The sequence below is a fragment of the Poecilia formosa genome, unplaced genomic scaffold, assembly GCF_000485575.1.
Source record: "Poecilia formosa unplaced genomic scaffold, Poecilia_formosa-5.1.2 Scaffold131, whole genome shotgun sequence".
In the NCBI taxonomy this organism is placed as follows: Eukaryota; Metazoa; Chordata; class Actinopteri; order Cyprinodontiformes; family Poeciliidae; genus Poecilia; species Poecilia formosa.
Window position 1 is genome coordinate 1,362,324 of NW_006800070.1, and position 18,434 is coordinate 1,380,757.

The 18,434-nt window shown below is 39.6% G+C and overlaps 2 protein-coding genes across 4 annotated transcripts in view; both read left to right on the forward strand.

Moving 5' to 3' along the window:
* Positions 1-203: 203 nt before the first annotated feature.
* Positions 204-11,191, forward strand: tc2n (tandem C2 domains, nuclear). Of its 3 annotated transcripts, none has more exons than XM_016676266.1 (12): positions 204-384; positions 1,127-1,239; positions 1,320-1,526; positions 2,690-2,851; positions 3,212-3,291; positions 4,046-4,115; positions 4,850-4,950; positions 5,412-5,525; positions 6,987-7,178; positions 8,868-8,988; positions 9,078-9,277; positions 9,704-11,191. In XM_016676266.1, the coding sequence occupies exons 2-12, from the start codon at positions 1,173-1,175 to the stop codon at positions 9,812-9,814; spliced, it is 1,425 nt and encodes a 474-aa protein (XP_016531752.1). In that variant the 5' UTR covers positions 204-384; positions 1,127-1,172; the 3' UTR covers positions 9,815-11,191. The 3 variants fall into 3 exon arrangements, with proteins under 3 accessions (XP_016531752.1, XP_007561957.1, XP_007561958.1); XM_007561895.2 differs by having other exon boundaries at positions 205-384; positions 1,146-1,239; XM_007561896.2 differs by having other exon boundaries at positions 210-384; positions 1,146-1,239; positions 8,874-8,988.
* A 3,088-nt stretch (positions 11,192-14,279) lies between these two features.
* The window catches only part of LOC103144760 (trichohyalin-like), a 25,817-nt gene continuing 21,662 nt past the window's right edge, over positions 14,280-18,434 (forward strand). Inside the window, exon 1 of the mRNA XM_016676248.1 lies at positions 14,280-14,521. Coding sequence (XP_016531734.1) covers positions 14,332-14,521 — 190 coding nt within the window. The 5' untranslated portion in view covers positions 14,280-14,331. The remainder of the gene's footprint in view (positions 14,522-18,434) is intronic.

Consider the following 18,434-nt stretch of genomic DNA (forward strand, 5'->3'; position numbering starts at 1 on the left):
ACAAAACAAAATGTTGGCCACGTTTCTGTCGGCACTCGCATTGTTGACATACCATCCGAGGAAGAGGAGGAGGAGGAGGAGGAAGACACCACAGTGGCAGATCTGATCACACACAGATAGTAAACAAATGAAACATCTAACAGAAAGTGCTGCTGTTCGGGGAAGGAAGAGCATGTCAGCGTCTGTGCGGGAAACGGAGAGACATTCAGAGCCAGGAGGGCGGGACGGAGAGAGAGAGAGAGAGAGAGAGAGAGAGAGAGTAAGAGAGAGAGCGAGAGAGAGACCTGAAGCTCAAAGTGAACAACAGACCTGAGATCAGCGGCATTCCGCTGCCTGCTGAGAGAGAAGCGACTGGGAGCTCTTTCCAGTGAGAGCACGACAGGGGTGAGTTAATATTTTATTTAAAAATTAACTCAATTAAATTTGCTGTTAAATATTTGCTACACTTGTTTGGGTTGGCTCCAGATGGGGCCCACAAAGCGCCAGCAGTCTTTATACTGTCGTCATGTAGAACAAGATTAGCGTGGTGGCCAGGAATTACTGATGGAAATGTAAAAGTGGCATAAATAAAATCCTGAGTGACCAAGTTTGTCTTTCAAAAGCAGATCGACAGTGAATAATAATAATAATAATAGTCACTTGGCTGCACCGGTTTAAAATATTTTAAAAAGGACAAAAAGACAATAGTTGTGTAAATTTAACCTTTCTTGCTCTGAAAATGTGTCAAACTTTGACACACCTGAATATTATAACTATTGTGTGTCCTTAAGCATGTTTCATAGACTCCTTCAGTGCATGGCTGCCCAAAGGCATTAGAGGAACATTACGGCTGCTTCTATAGGATTTGTCTGAGCCCAAACTGGAAGTCTTTATAAGTCCATAACTGAGTCATAATCTTTTTCCCCCAGTGGCTGCTTATATGAAACATTAAACGTCATCCCTCCACTTTGAATCAGACAAATCTATAATTGTAAGAGGCTTTCAGTTCAGATTAGTCCGTTGGTCTGCTTCGATGTGCCAAATAACTTTGAACAAACGTGAAAACTTTGGGACTTTTCTGGCTTTACCAACCTCAAATCAAATTCCTTAAGTTGCATTTAACGTGTTTTTACTGACTGACCTACAGCCTTCGTGTGCAATTCCAGGTTTTTCATAAACACCCAAGAAGCATCATGGAGTTCTTCAAGGACTGCTGCAAGAATTTCTCTCAGAGGAACAAGCAGGAACCGGAGACCCAAGGTCAGTACCGGGTCCGCCATCTTGTTTTTAGCTGATTTCACATCTGACTGTTTGATTTGTTTTGTTTTCATTTTTCTAAGTGATCAAAATAAAGGCGCCTCCCAAGGAGATAATGGTGACAGGAGAGCTGCTGGATGAGAAGAGTAGGATCGAGAAAGCGGAAGATTACCTCATTTCCAAGCAGCCTCCGGGCGGCAGAGAGGTCCCGTTTGTCGTGCCCACCTTCAAGCCCACTTACGTTCAACCCCAGAGCCGCCAGTTCTCTGCTCTGCAGCCTGGGCTGCACAGTACGTATCGGCCTGTTTGTATCAGTCATTAGAGCTACTTATTGATTAATTGTGTGATGCGAGAGGATGATGACACAAATACGGGTGGTGACTGGTTCTAGTCCCTTTACAGACCAGCTAATGATTCAGAGTCCAGGAACGAATCTGGACTTTTGATGTTTGTTCTGCTCTACATGTGCAATTGTAGAGCAAACCAAAGGTGAAACCAAAGGTGTGACGTTAAGGCAGTGGCTTGTTTCCACTGAAGTGTCCAACTTAATTAGTCCTAAATACTTTGAGCTATTTCCTGTGCTATAATTACAATAGCTATAATTGCCTGTAGAAATCTTTCACCTGGCATTACGAGTTTGTAATGTCAGGTATGACATCAGGTATTTAATGTATAACTACATTAAATACTTTAATTATTGTTTAATTTAGTACATTAACAACCCGACCGTGTAGTCCCTCTGTTTCTGTTGTATGTGGAAAATAGCTAAATGTGTCTAGTTTTTTTTATTTTATTTTTATGTTTTTAGCTACAGCATCTAAAGTGAAGAATGTTGTTGTTAGCATGGCCTGGTAGCAACCCCAGCCTGTTTGGTGCCCAAAGCTAACAAATCCCCCACCCATTTTAATTTCATATGAAAAACTTGAAAAAAAACTAAATACTTTAAACACCCATATCCAACCATGAAATTAAAAGTATACAATACAAATACAAAAATAAATAAATTCTATTGAAAAATTACTACCTGTGGTGCATTCACTGATTGGAAAATTTATTTATTTATTTTGACGAGCAAATTTCTTTCTGCATCTTTACTTTTAATTGGGTGAATTTTGTTGTTAAAAAAGTTGTTAAGGTGATGGTGTGTGACAGGTATTTTGAAAATCCTAATTAAAATCAGCTTAAACATGGCTGTAATTTCCTAATGTACACATTGTAGCAATAAAACCTTAAGGTTACCTTAAACTAAAGGTTTAAGTTTAAGGACTGAGGCAGGCAAATTGATTAAATCAAAGCAAGACAGACTTCCAACATCTCTCCTCTGCTTTGTAGGAAAATGTAAGAAGGCCCAATCTTGTCGCTAACTTCCTGTGAACCTTATTTGCCGCTGTGCCAGCACAACACGCTCCTCTACGCTCAGTGGACTTATTTTTCTCCAACTCTTTGTCCGCAGGCCCAGCCAGGTCCACGTATGCGGGGAGGAAAGCGGAACTGCTGGGCGCCAGTTTCTTCCCGTACAACTCGGAGTCCATCTTCCATCAGGGCAGCATGCCGGCGTACATCTCCCCCGGCCCCGCCCGGCGAGACGCGCTGAAGAGCAGCCCTCAAAGCCCAGGTAGCGCTCGGCCCACACAGCAGTCCAAACGGATAAAACTTGAGCCTCCCTCTGAGGTTGGAGCCAAGAAAAGCAGCACCTCGTTATGTAATGTGTTGATTCACTCTTTAGGCTCTTTTATCAGTTTGTGGACACAACATCAAACCTTTTCACGCTTGTTACATCACACTGCTAGCAATAAGAGGAGTCATTAAAGGTTTAGCTTGCCGCTACTTATAATAAGTCAAAGATTAAATTAAGACATTGTGACCATTTTTAAATTATTTAATAATGTAACAGTGTAAATGTGTGTAATTCAGTTCATCACCGGTTCTGTATTGAAATCAAAGCAGCTTGATTGGTAATGGTTTCGTCCTCCAGGTCGGACTCTGAAGCCAGGCGTCCAGCGGCGCCTGAGCAGCTCCATGCTTGACCTGTCCAGCCCTCAGAGCCACATCCAGGTGAGACTGTTTGCTTTTAATCTACTCTCTTTTCACACCTTTTTTTTTTTCCTTACGTTCGTGTGGAACCAGACTAAATATAGTTGCAAAGTTTGCTCAGCTCCGTACTATAGCTAAATATCGCAAATAACTCTTATTATGTGGACAGAAGGGCAGATATGATTAGCCTCAATTTATAATAAATGTTTAAGATTTTTTTTTTAATTACATAAATATGCCTAAATTAGAAGAACAACAAAGGTGGAAAAGCAACACATGTTCAACTTGCAACTATTTTTCAAGTATTGTATGTAGCTAGACCAATTAGTTTAGCTTATTTAATGATCCCATTAGTCCCTACCATAGTAGAGACTATTCTTCCACAAACATTGTAATAAAATCACAATATTACAGCCATTACAAAAAAGACATCACAAAAAAACAAACCCAAACAAACATATAAAAATAAAAAAACCAAAGCACAAATCAATAACCACAACAATTTCAAAGAAACCTAAAGATAAGCAGAAGCAGCAATCATTCCTCCTGTGGTGTTCAAATTTTTTGCCATGAAGGAAATAATCTTTAAGTTGAAACCACAAAAAGACATTTTGATTCCCAAATCAAAATGTTTTTGGTTCCATTTGCTCCCATTATCTTGATGTCAGCACACGATATGTAGTATATTTTAGCCATAATTGTGCAGCGTATTGATGACTCTGGTTTCATTTCCATTAGACATATTTCACTTTCTAACTGTGTTTGGCCTCTTCAGCGAATTGACTCCACCTCCAGCACCGTCAGCAGCGCCTCCTCCATGATGAGCTCCATGGAAAGCAGCCTGGGTAACCATTTCATTCCTTTAGATCTGGTTCTCCTTTTTGGTTTGATCACTTAATAAATTCAGTCGAACTGCGTTTCTGAAGAAGACGTGGGATATTTTTGCAAACAAACCCAGCTTGACTTGGTCTGAAAAATTAAAATTCACCTAAAACTTCTCGGTAACCTTCTATGTGCTCTAAGACCAACGAGGTCTCACGGCTGGGTTTGGCAAATTCTGAATATTTTACAAATATTCACGTCGATTCTTAAATCCACATTTTACATCGCATCATACAAAAGAAGGAAACTTTGTATAAGACACGTTCCAAATAAGTTTTTCCATCTCAACTCTAATCAGCTCACATATCAAAACTGATAGAAAGCATCCCCACAGCATGATACTGCCACCACCATGTAGCACAAGGGTGATGTTTCTGTTTCAGAGGCAATTTGACCTCATCTGACCTGCCAATGTGCTTTCTGCTAATTAGACGACTTCTGAAGACTTTTAAATTCGCACTTTTCACATCTTTATTTAGTAGACATTTAGAAAACGATGCTTCATTTTTACTTTTGCTTCTGAGTTCTGTCCCACTTTAAAAAATCAACATTAAAATACATTATTTTTGCAGTAAAATAATAAAAAAATAAAAAAAAAATTTTGAAACTTTGCACGCTTTCCCAAACATCCCTCCTATCCCCCACTTCACTGACTCAACCGCATCACGCTGAAGGTGTCGTTCTTCTTGATTTCCAGAATCCATCGCTTTGTCGGGGGACGAGCAGGACCTGGGGAAGGTCTGTGTGCGGATACGATACCAGGAGGACGTGGAGCAGGTGTGGATCACCCTGGTTCAGGTACGGTTACGCTCAGCCCAGACCCGAGTGCCTCAGGTACTGAAGGCTCCACTGTTCTCCCTGCCAGCTTCCCTCAATGGAGCCTTTGTGTGTCCACAGTGAGGGTCTCTGTGTGCCGCCATCTGTGCTCCATCAAGTTTGGAGCAAAAGGTTGCTGCTGGTTTTTCTTTTCTAAGTTTAGATTGAAGTTTTTAAAAAAGCGACTCCACGGAAGCGGTCGCGCGCTTAAAACGCAATACTTGCTTTAAAAGCCTAATGCATAGTTGGGCACAAACTCCTGATCAAAACGGAGCCAAACAAAGATGAAAGGCACACCTGATTCCCACCTGTGATTGGGGCTTGACATTTTGTGGGAAACTTCTTCCTTTTTCCCCCCTCCTCTGAACATAATTGAACACTTATTGTGTTTCTAAGCACTTAAACCTGTTAATAAAGCTGCTGTTTTGTGTTGTCTGGCTCAGTGTTTGGACCTCGTCGTCTTCAATCCAGATGAAGAGCAGGAGGTTGGCTTCAAAGCAATCCTCACCGTCCCCAAACCCATCCAATTCAAGACCACAGTCAAAGAGTATGACCAGGTACTGACGCTACCGAACGCTAAACACTTGCATGAATACCAGCTTGATTGTTGCACATGTTTCATGTGCAACAATCATGGAAACATTCACTCCTTATTTTTTCCGATTGGTAAAGTTCCAACTACAAAAATCAGAGCATTTTTATTGGGATTTTATGAGATAAACCAAGACAAGCTAAGCTAAGTAAACTGAGAAGCAGCCAAGAGCCCAGTGGACACTGTGGAGGAAACCATTATAAAACAACCTTAGCATTTAAACACTCAAATCTGGCATTTATGGAAGAGCACAAAGGAGAAACGATTTTTAAGAAAATCTGAAAATGAGTCCCGTTTTTCTGCAAATATGTGGGAAAAGAAGCACTGAGACACATCAACCTGGACATATCAGTCCTTCAGTGAGGTTTGGCGGTGGCAGTATCATACTGTGGGCTTGTTTTTCTTCAGCAAAGACAGAAACGCTGATCAGAGTTGGCAGGAAGACGGATCGAGCTAAACACAAAGGAAAAAAAATAACTCCAACAAATTAAGATCGAAAGTCTTCAACTAAATCCAGTTGAGACTTTAAAATGGTGTTCGCCATCCAACCTGACTTTGAATTTCCAAAGAGCAGTGGGCAAAATTTTTACTTTCTAGGCGTGCAAAATTGGTAGAAACCTTCCTTAAAGCAGCGAACAGCGATTCTACAAAGTACAACTCCGATTGGGTCTGAGTAGTCATTTTATTTTAATTTTACAACCATGTAGAGCTGAAACGATTAATCATAATTCATTGATTATTGAAATAATCATTAACTAACTTAGTAATCGATTAATCGTTAACTGGAGTTTACAGACTCCAGGAAAAAAAAGCAGTTTGGTAAAAACTAAACATATTCAGAAAATAATCCAAAACTGTACAAAAAATATATTCAATTTGAACTTAGGATAAAAAAAAAAAAACACCTTCGTTTGTAAATAATAGCCAAAACTTCTCAAGTGGCAGTTTTAGATTCACTCGGTTCAGATTTACTAAAGATTTACTGTTATTGCATTTTATTCACTAACATGTTTTTCTTTTTTTAAAAAGTGATTGAATTATTTATTTGCATCTTTCCGTATTTTCTAATATTGTATAAGAAAAAAGGCTTAAGTGCTTGTACGAAAAATCTGTAGACATTTTTCTACACGATTAATCGTCAGAATAATCGATTGGTACAATAATCGTTAGCTGCAGCCATAGAACTATGCACTACTTTGTGTTGGTCTACTGCACACAGTCCCAGCCTAACACATTAAATGTCGTGTTTGCAAAGCTGAAAAAAACTGGCAGAAGTTCAAGGTGTATAAATACTTTAGCAAGGCAGTGCGTCATGGAGCTACCTGTTCCAGAAGAGAGTAACTTTGCGTAACAGCCATCTTAATGACTCACTTTTAACTTCTTGAGGCGACAGGATGATTTCTCACCTGCTCTGCTTTGCTTTCAGAATGTCGTCTTCATGGAGACCTTTGTGTTCACGCTGCGCCTGCAGCAGCTGCAGTGCAGCGCTTTGGTGCTGCGCCTGCAGACGCACATCCCCAGGAAACGCACGACGGCCGAGTGCGTCCTCTCCCTGCGCCAGCTCGGTTCCCAGGAGTCGGAGCACTGGCTTGACCTCAGACAGCCCTCCAAATCCACGGTATGGCGTCGCCGCTTTAGTGATGTTTTGGGGGTTTTTTTATGGTTTTTAATGTTAAAAAAATGTATAACTTCACTGCAAAAAAAAAAAAAAAAAAAAAAATCTAAATCTTAAGTCATTTTACGTACACTTGAAATAAGAGAAAACTAACTTACAAGCAACTTTTCGGCAAGATATGAGAGCTTGTTTTAAATCAATAATTTATTAATATTGATGAAGACATTCTAGTTCCACTGGTAGATTATTTCACTTATAACTGGTACCTTTTCATCAACATTAATGAATTATTGACTTAAAACAAACTCGTATTTCTTCCTAAAAAATGACTAATGTCAGTTTTATCTGTATGTACTTCAATATTTGTACTAGAAACTAAACTAGACTTGTTTTCCATCAATTACCAAGCGTTGACAAAATGCCCTTGTTCATTTTAAATGCTTTGACAGGGTAAGTAGTTGGTTTTTTGCTGGAAAAATGTTCTAGTAGCAAATATATTTTTGTCTGGTAAATGGTCGGAAAAGAAACGTAAAGAATAGAAATACCCAAGAGTTCTTCTTACAGCTTTTGTTCGAGCCGCACCAAACACAGACAGGCTGTGACTGTTTCTCCAGTGTGCTAGCACAAACAACGGGAAGCCGGTCGAGGTGGCTGCCTCGTCACAAACGAAACACAAAAAGGTTCATTTCGAAGGAAAATTGTGGTGCCGACTTTATAGGAGAGAAGAAGAAACCAGAGTTCAGACGCTGTAATTTGAAGGGATGAGAAGTAGGTCAAACCTGGAACCATTTCCCCAACAGAGAGCCGTTTCGCTGATAAATGGAGGCCCGTCTGGCCGGTGGCAGTTGTTTTTGTACTTAGGAGATCAGACGGTGACTCATCAGCGGGTCCTCAGCGGGATTCACTCTGCGAGGACCCGTCTGCCGGACACAAAAGAGAAAAATTGTTCAAATCACCGCCATTGTGGAAGCTTTTAGAGGCCACGGCTGATTGCTAAGCACAAAAACAGAGAAGAAAAGGAATAAGTAATGCTTTTGGTTACAAGAAATGTCTGTTTTATACGCTGGGAAGCCTTCTACATGTGTGATATTGAGTGAAGAATTTATCTTCATTTATTTATGTTTAGGAGTATTTTGAGTCATATTTTGAACACGATAAAGACGTCGGCTTTCTTTTATCTTTTTGCATATAGATTGGTCGCAAAGGATTTTATTTTTGAAAGCTGGCTGAGCACGTTTTTCAGATTCTGTTATGCACTTAATTTCTATTGCTCTGACATGTAAAGTCCCAATAAAATACCTTTAAGTTTTCTGTTTGTTTTTTTTTAATAAAATGCGAAAAGTTTAAAGGGTGTAAAATAAACATGTTTCCACCACATCTCACTACCGCTGAGGCGAGGAGCGGCCATTTTGGAACAAAAAAGTCTCGTGACTGGTCTTCGTGGTAAATCCCAAATCCGATTTCAGAAGGCGTTCCAGTTTATTCTTCCGACTGGGAACGTGAAATTTCCAAGTTCCGAGTACAACTAGAACGCAGTTATTAAAGGGCTAACTTAAACAAAAACCAAAAAAAAACAACAAAAAAAACAAAGTGTGAAATAATCAATGTAACTTTATTTATGTGGGTTAAAGCACAGCCAACTGAAACATGCCAGTAAAAGCCTGTCAAGAAATGAGTCGTGTGCTTGTACAGGCACAGGCGTTTCACTCCGAGCTACACCTCAGCACCCTCTTTCAGCCAGTCAGCGGACGCATCCAGGTCAAGATCCTCGCAGCCCAAAACCTCCCACCGTCTTCCTCTCCCCTCTCCCAGGGTAAGCGCACCTGCATTTTCAAATAGTCATTAACTGAAATGATCAACGAGGGGATTGATGTTCAGCTGTTTCTGTCGCCTCCTCCAAAGTGTTTTTCGTCAAAGCCGAGATGCACCAGTTAGGCCAGCTGGAAATTAAGAAGAAGACCCGAGCGCTGAAGGCGTCCGGCGGTCAGTGTCGCTGGGAGGAGACGTTTCACTTCCTGTTGGCGTCGCTGGAGCACCCCTGCTCGCTGTCGCTGAGGCTCTACAGCCGCAGCTCCGTCAGGAGGAAACAGTGTCTTGGACAGGTAAGCCTTGAAGGCTGTGTAAATATGTAATTTCCTCAACTCGTGACGTCCTTTAAACTTTTTATTGTGAGGTTGGGCGTTGTCATTACTGCCAGTATGGCTTAGCAGCTTTTTTTTTTTTTTTGTATGTTGCTGCTTGTAGATTCTTTAATTTTCCCCGTGTAAAGTGTTTAGCTTGTTGCTTTATGTCTTTGCTCGGTGATGGTCGTGGGGTAGACTGTCAGAATAAGAGCCTGTGTTTGATCTGAAACAGTGATTAAGCTAGTGGTAGGCGTCTTTAACATTTTCATTCATTTTGTCACATTACTACCCCAAATTTCCATGTATTCTATTGATATATTGCCAGGAGAAAAAGAAAAAAAATTAAATGCATCTGGTTTTGTCTTGAACTGATGAATTGACCCTCTTCTCTCTGTTTGGTTTCAGGTTCAGCTGGGCTTCGACAGTCCTCTGCCAGACGCCGTGGAGCAGTGGAAGGACATGATGGCTCACCCAGAGAAAGTGGTGACAGCCTGGCATCGGCTGAGTCCTCCCTAAACCCGCCGCCCCCCTCCGGCTGTGAGAGTTTCACTTTTAAAAACGGCAGACGCCCAGCTCCCGTGGTTGGTTGCTCCTCCGGTCCACCGCCGCCGTACCCTGAGCCGTCTGCTTACAGCCCAGACTCCACGCCGCAGGGTGACGATCCTGGAAGAGAGTCGAGATGTTCGGCAAAATTCTGTAGATAGAGGATTCGCACAAAGTTTTAGAAGATGGGGAAGAGGGGGGGGCGAAGGAGAGACATTTCTGGAAAAAGGAAGCTATCTTTTTTTTCTTTGTAGGTCAGCTCACTGCTTCTGGTGAAAACTTTGCTGCGGTTCACTTAGATCTGTGTTTACAAAAGTCTTCAATTTCTATTAGTTGGCTGCTGAAGATCTGCATTTTTTTACTGCTCAGTGAAGTTTGAAGTATTTAGAACAATTTTTACTTGTTGGTCTTTTTTTGTTTTTGAGAGAGAGCCAAGCTAATCAAAGCTCAGAGCCTGAAAGAAACGAAGAGGAAATATACGGAAGCCTGAACAACCCAAGTTTTAAAAGTCAGAAAGATGTGCACTTTAATTCGCAAGGCACTTTTGACATTTGGAGCAGTGGCATTTGCAGTGCCTTGAGAAAGTTTTCACACCACCTGCCCATATTTTGTCACTACATAACTATCTTCAGTGTATTTTGATGAGCTACTATTGGATATGTTGTCATTTTTTAGGTGAACCTAATAAATGTTTCCTCGCAGCTTTGCTGTCCATGCTTGAGGTAAGCATCCCCCAGCATCATGCTGCCACCACCATTTTTCACCATGGGGATGCTTTTTGAATCTAGGTTGATTTGCAAGGGATTTTTATGAAGGAAAGTGGGCTTAGTGCACATTTCAGATTTAATCACGCATCTCATTGTGTTGCTCCGTCACGTAAAGTCCTAATAAAATACGTTGTTGTGATGTGACAGAATGTAAAGTGTGTGAAAACTTTCACGTGGCAGTGTAGATTTTTGTTTTTCTTGCCTGTCAGTGAAAGCTTAGAGTCCGTTCTCGGTTGTTGAGACGACGGCTACCATCTCTGAAGCTGATGTCGTGTGTTTTTTTGTTGTTGTTTTGTCCTTATAAGGCACTTTATCTTGTATTTATCGTGGTTATTTTTAAAATGTAGGGTTTTGTTCAGAAATGTGAAGTGTAATCACTGAACCAGTTCACTTGGTTGATTAAAAATGTGATGTGAAGAAATACAAAACAACCTCAAGTCTCTTTAAGATTTTTACAACCGTGGCAAACTTGAGAATCTGTAACTTAAGAAGGGCTTCAGAAAACGTTTGTCTTGCACAACTCTGGTTTGTCAGCTGAAACAGGAATGTTCCCTGTTCAGTCCAATAAAGCTTTTGGACTGACTGCTTTGTTCCGTGTAACCAGCTGTGGACTCGCAAACACACACACACACACACACACACACACACGCACCCTGAGAACAATAAGCCTGTAGACTCTGGAAAGCGAGTCCTCCGGCTGTTTGCGTGTGACCAGGACAACCGGGCGCCCCACGTGGGGCCGACCTGCGTCAGTGGCCTCCGTATCCTGGTGTGCCAAAACACCGCCTTTATTTGAAAAAAAAAAACAATAATAATGTTTGATTAATGGTTAATGTAACACAGAAGGAATACCAGACACACCTTAAGATGTGTACAGAGGGCTGTTATATCGGAGAGTTATGTTTGACTCTCACTCAAGAAGGCGCTTGTCCGTATCGAAGCAGTCAGTGTGAGTTTTTTTTAGGGGCAATTGCCTGCTCTGTGTGTTCAACAGATTCTTTTGGGTGCTTGCCAGCTAGAGTCTGCAGCTTATTCCCGTTTCCTCAACTGGGAAATGGAAAACTTTAAAAGGGAGGAGGAATGTTCTGGAAACCTCCTGGTGATTTTCATCAAATTGAGCTTTAGTAGACCAGATAAGATTTCCAAAACTGTTGGAGGGACATAAAATAATACAGTAAAAGTGACTTGAGCAGCAAGAAATAAGATTCAACGTTTTTGATCTCTCCATGATCTTTGACTGTTAAAATAAACCAAACTGTGTCTGACATAATAACAAGCAAAAGAAGAAATAAAAGACTACTTTAAAAATAAAAACAAGACAGAGTAGAAGATTACGCTTCTTTGTAGACAGGTGTAATTGTCTACTTTCTAGAATTAATTTTTGCTCATCCTGACATTATCCAAGTTTAATTAGTGGAACACTGTGTCAAACTAACTCCAATTGAAAAAAAGGGATTTTCTAAGGTATGTGTGGAATTGGTTTGTGGTTGCACTGCCTGCCGCTGAAGACAAGATACTTAATTTGGGATGGAACTGCAGTCTATCTGAGCAAACTTTAAGCTAGTTCAAGCTAATGCTAACACTTTTTCAATATCATCTTACAACGTCTCGTCCAAATACTGCTGGCCGTGGGGTTTTACCCACAACCACCTGCAGACACCTGGAGAATCTTCTGATAGATCCATCTGTCTGTCAGGATCATCTCTCAGTTATCCACCATCATCAGTTTCAGCTGATGATGGAGTCCCACAGGACTGTGTGCTAAGCCCCCTCCTCTACTCATTACAATCACACAAATGTATTAACACAAAATTTTGGCATTAATTATGCACACATATATATTCCTCTTAAAATCCCAAAATGTTGTTTTTATTTTAAATATACAGGTATGAAGTTTGACTGGCAGAAAGAATCCTCTGTAAAAGAAGTTGCCTAATTATTGCATACATGGGGTTTATTGTGTGGTTATTAGTTATTAAGACGTTACCACATATGTAGGAGTGTTTTATGTAATTAATTGGAGCATTTCTTTAAGTGGTGTAGTGATTATTGCACATACTGCACACCTTTTCTCTCTCTGTATGTGTCAGTGTTGCTTGCGGCACGTTTCAGTAAAAGTTGGGACAGAATCAAAGGTAGAGTCGGCACTTATGTAACAAAACGGAATGAGAACAGATAGTCGTTGCTTAATTGCTAAGGAATTTCTTTTTGGTGCCTTTAGAGTCCCTTACAAAAAATATTCATACTCTTTGGACTTTGTCAGATTTTTCCCACATCACAGTTAAAACTTTTGTGAAATTTATGATGGTTGTATGTCATAGACGTACAGAAAGTGGGAAGCTGTAGTAAGAAATTGTTTTAAAAGATGTTTACAAATAATATTCCTAAAATATACCGCACATTCGGACTCCTCCCACCTTTTTCTCTAACGCCCCGAATAAAATCTAATGTAAACAACTTATTTTAGAAGTTATCAAACCAGTCTATACAGTCTAATTATGCAGTTATCTTGGTATGCAACCAGCAGCTATTTTAAGGTCTTGTTTGGTCGAGAACTTTTATGAGCAAAGGTCATGTTGAGGACGAAGGAACACAGCAGACAAGTTGGGGTTAGCTTGTAAGACAATAACCTGAGAATTGACTGAAAATGGCACAACCAAGACATGACGGTTCATGTAGGATGAAATTAAACAAATAATCCTGGATATAAACTGAACAGCTGTGGTTTTTGTTGAGGTATTATAGGTACAAATATCTGTACACAGTTTAATGACAGAATAGCATTTTCTTCTTCTTTCACTTCTTTTTATGCATGGAATGTGACAGCCCTGGGCTCCAGGGCTGGGCTGCAGGTGTTTTTGTCTGTCTTTGTGCTCCTCCCTTTTGCAGGTGTCTGATCCATTGATTGGGAGCACAGAATATTTGAACCTGGCTGTCTCCACCTTCTGTGTCGCCTTTATGGGGTTCCATTTGTGTCAAAAATAAGTAGAAAGTTATGTGTAGATGTTGTTTGTCCATGTCGTTGCTATGTGACTTTAGTTGATGTCTGTGGTCTTAGTGCTTTATGGATATATCGATGTTGCATGTAGATGTTGCATATGTAGGTGATGCGTATGTTAGATATTGCATATGTCTATGATGCATATGTATTCGCTCCCTATGTACATGTTACATATGTCTCTAGCTGCGTCGTGGTTATATTACTCGCTGTCATCTTGTCAATTCATCTGCAGTAAAGCAGTGAACCCTTCGCAGTTGTTTTTTATGTAATTTCTGTGACTGGTCAGTGTCGTTGGTCCGTGCTGTTGGTTCATGTAGTTGGTCCTTGTCGTTGGTCAGTGTTGCCTGTTCTCTTCGCCATTAATAAGTGTTGAAGTAGGTCATGTCTGATCAAAGTGTTTATTAAATATTACAAAAATGTTGGTCTTTCATTATTTGCGTTTTCAAAATGCTTATATTTCTACTTTGTATTTTACTCATGCATTAATCTACAGTTGTGAAGAGTTCACTGCTTTACTGTATATATACCAACAACATCTACGCGAGTGCTACTTATTTTTGACACAAATGGAACCCCACACTCCGCGGCTTCGTGATAAAGCTTTAGATGTGATGATCGTATGATCCACAAGGTGGCGGTAATGCAATGACATGAATACCCGACAGTCATAAAATCCCAAAGAAGAAGAAGACAAAGGGACGGTACATGGTCTGTTTTGTTGCATGCTCCAGTGTTTCTCTAAAACATATCTTCAGTCCAGCTTAAATGAGTTTATCTACGAGCAGTTTACTGATGCTGAAGAAACATTCACAGAGTTTAAAGACATCATCGTCAAGTCGGAGGAAGAAATGGATGATCAGCGCAGACTGCTGGATTTCTCCCGGACTCCCCGGATAATCTTACACCGAATAGGTAGGAAACACCAGCGTTTGGATGAAGGTTAATGTCTAAATATCTGAAGCTTTCTGTATGAGAATCATGTTAGTAACTGTTCCCTTCCCGTATAAATGTTTCGTTAACAGGTAAATGAAAGCAGACATCACAATTATGCTATGTGAATGGCTTAAATATGTAGAGGCCCAACCCAGTGCATGTTGGTCCGATACCAGTCCCTATACTTACAGAAAATGGACCCTCAGTTCTTCCTGTCTAACTTGTTTAGCTTTTGTAATAAAGGAACAAAAGCTAAACAACTATCAACCTACAAATAAACTCATGTTTGTAAATAAAACCCAAAGATATAAAGAGGACTAAAATTAAATTTTAATATAATTCAAAGTAATAAAAATTAATAATAGCTCCAAATAAATATCATGAAATAATCCGATTTGCTGTTAAATATTAACAATAATCTCTACTACAATTAATTTTGTAATAAATAAAAAATACTTTTTTTATTTTTAATGATTTTTTTATTTTATTTTCATCCAGACTCTTGTTGGGGTAACTTTTTCCCACCACAGTAGCTATAAAATTTAACAATTTCTAATCAATAAATTGTGGTGGTGATTGTTTGTCAAACCAAATATCCTATAAAAGTTCAATCAACAAGCCACCGCTGCACTGAGGTGATGCTTCGTACACAGGTAAAAGAAGTTCAATGTCCAAAAAACTTGAAAATCGTTTTTATGGTTTATTTTTTACAGTTTGACAAGCAAATAACAAAGATCAAGCTTTTCATTAGTGATGTGTCGATTAATCCAGGAGGATTTTTATGAAGTTCGTAAAACAGAGAACTCACCTGAACCCGAGCAGTTAAAGGTTTTTATATTTTAGTAATCAATCATTGTCCCTGGTGACGTAGTGAGTAACAAGCCAATCACAACTCTTTCTCTCCTATTTGTTTCCAGTTGTATTTTTTATCCAGCCATTGTTTCATACAAAAAGATTAATCAGAATTTATGTATCAGAATCATAAACATGTTTTACTTGTTTATTCATCGTAAGGCTTCATGTTGTTTTCGCGTTGCCTATTTTACATATATTGTCCCCTTGATGTCACAGTGGAGCATATGAAGCACCGCAATGCATCGGCTCAAGAGTCCAATGATTGGATGGAGTTCCTCGGTGCTTCAAGAAGCTTCATCTCACCATCACTAATTTTCATTGTTTCCTCTCCTGCTCTGGTCAAAACAAAATACAATTTAAAGTTAAATATTAACAGTAATCCCTACTACAATTAATTTTGTAAAAAATAAAATATACATTTTTAAATCTGTTAATTTCAGAATTCTCCAAATGTCATCCAGCTATGTCGACTGATCTGTCTCTCTGTCTACGCTCTTGAATTTTCAAGTGTTTTTTATTTTATTTCTGTCTTAAACGATGAAGGTTTTCTCCTATTTACTTCAGTAAAGTTAATAATTTCTCTTTTTGTTTTCTTCTCCAGATTCCCTGCAGTGTAACGGTTGTAACCAGGAGAGGAAATCCACTCTGGACCAGGAGGAGTTTGAACCTCTGCAGGTGAAACAAGAACAGGAAGAGCCAGAAGATCATCAGATAAAAGCGAAAGAGAAAGAAGTTTACTGCAGTCAAGGTGAAGAACAGATCGAGTTAAAACAGGAGACTGATACCTACATGGTGGTTCCTGTTGATGAACAAACAAACCAAACTGAATCAGAACCAAACAGGAACCAAGACATCTTCCAGGAAGCTGCTGAAGCTGAGAACCGAAATCAGGAAAGAAGAAAACCTTTCTCATGTGTGACCTGTAGGAAAAGTTTTAATCGAAAACAGCATTTAACTAAGCACATGATGATTCATACTGGTGAAAAGCCGTTTTCATGTGTGAACTGTGGAAAAAATTTTAGTCGCAAACTTAGTTTAACTCGACACATGATGATTCACACTGGTGAAAAGCCGTTTTCATGTGTGAACTGTGGACAAAGTTTTAGTCGAACACTTAGTTTAACTCAGCACATGATGATTCACACTGGTGAAAAGCCGTTTTCATGTGTGAACTGTGGAAAAGGTTTTCGTCACAAACTTAGTTTAACTCAGCACATGATGATTCACACTGGTAAGAAGCCATTTTTATGTGTGAACTGTGGGAAAAGTTTTCGTGACAAACTTAGTNCATTTTTATGTGTGAACTGTGGGAAAAGTTTTCGTGACAAACTTAGTTTAACTCAGCACATGATGATTCACACTGGTGAAAAGCCGTTTTCATGTGTGAACTGTGGAAAAGGTTTTAGTCGAAAACTTAGTTTAGCTCAGCACATGATGATTCACACTGGTGAAAAGCCGTTTTCATGTGTGAACTGTGGAAAAAGTTTTCGTCACAAAGTTAGTTTAACTGACCACATGAGGCGTCACAGGCGAAGAGCTGTAGAAGTATTTTCCATACATGTCCTATATTGAAGTTCACTATAGAATTGATTTGGTTAAAAACTAGAATGACAGACTGGAGGCGTTTCATGTCTATGAAGCTGAAAATTGTTGTATTTGTTAAAATTGATCATTTGGATCTTCACATTTGGATTCTTAGAGATATGCAACCATGACACATTTTCCTTCAGAGATGCTTTGTTGTTTTTTTTTTCTGGCATATTCTGTATCGAAAAACAATGATAAACTGTATTTTGTTGTATGAACATCCTGTTTGTGTCAAACTGTATGTTGTTTGTGTATAACGTGAAGAGCAGAGGGCTCAGCACACAGCCCTGAGGAGAGCCAGTCCTGATGCTGATAGACGAAGAGGCTTTATGGCCCTCTGACTATTTCATGCATTAACAGAGTTTGACTGGACATGGACTCCCTTCCAGAACATTCTCACAAGATTGGACTTGAGGGATTGATTTGTATTATTCTGTACAATAGAGTTTATTGGGGGGTTTTAATTTTTGTTTTCCGTCAAAAATAGAATGTATAGAATGGTTGAGCATTTTGATAAATCTATCCAAAAAAGTGTTTGTGATAGGTTTGTCCTTAAAGTAAAATAAGATTGAAACTGATTTCACTTTTTTCACTTTATATTAAGCAGTTTTACTCTACCTAATTAAAATCTTTTCAAATGAAATAAAATGCATTTGTACTTTGAAAAAAATGCAAGATTCGCCACAAACTAATTCTCATGTATTGATTGCACAAAGTACTTGTGATTGTTTTCAATTATTGGCTTTTTTTTCTAGTTTTAGCTGTAATATTTTTCTCTTTTCAGCTGCAGCTGTTCGATTACTGTCTTTGTATGAAACTATTTTTATGTCGATTTATGTATGTGTAACTCAGGCTTTCCCTCTTTGGATCTGCAGCTGGTGGACGACACTCTATGGCAGTGGTTCTTAACCTTTTTTGAGGTACCAAACCCACCAGTTTCATATGCGCATTCACTGAACCCTTCTGTAGTGATATCGTTTTTCCAAATTCAAGACATGAGACAAAACATTCAACCCCTGAGACCTACTCATCGAACCCGTGGGGTTCGATCGAACCCAGGTTAAGAACCACTGCCCTATGGACTCTGCGTTGTTTTATTTTGTGTGTGAAGATGGGATGTGCTCCGTGCAGAAAAGAGGAATCGGACACAGGGATCTTAGTTGTGGGGAGACCTTGGCGTGTTTATTTCGTCCACCTTACAGGCAGTAAGCACATTGTCAGCATTCAACCGTTTTCTTTTTACAAAACAATCAAACATCACCAGAAAGAAAATGTAATTTGTGCTTAACTGGCAATCTGAACCAACAAATATCTCGGTATGGTAATGTTTATTTTTCACCGGGTTAGCGGAACTGCTGCTTACCTTAGAGGGCCACATAACTTTTCCCTTCTCTGGTGGGGGGCCGGACATTGTTGAGGCGGGAGGGGGGGGGGCGTTTCTCGATTGATT

Excerpts from the sequence above, each read along its gene's own strand:
- tc2n (XM_016676266.1), top strand. The coding sequence starts at position 1,173 with ATGGAGTTCTTCAAGGACTGCTGCAAGAATTTCTCTCAGAGGAACAAG. Across the intron at positions 2,852-3,211 it reads GAGCAGCCCTCAAAGCCCAG|GTCGGACTCTGAAGCCAGGC; the intron begins GTAGCGCTCGGC and ends TTCGTCCTCCAG. Across the intron at positions 9,278-9,703 it reads GGAAACAGTGTCTTGGACAG|GTTCAGCTGGGCTTCGACAG; the intron begins GTAAGCCTTGAA and ends GTTTGGTTTCAG.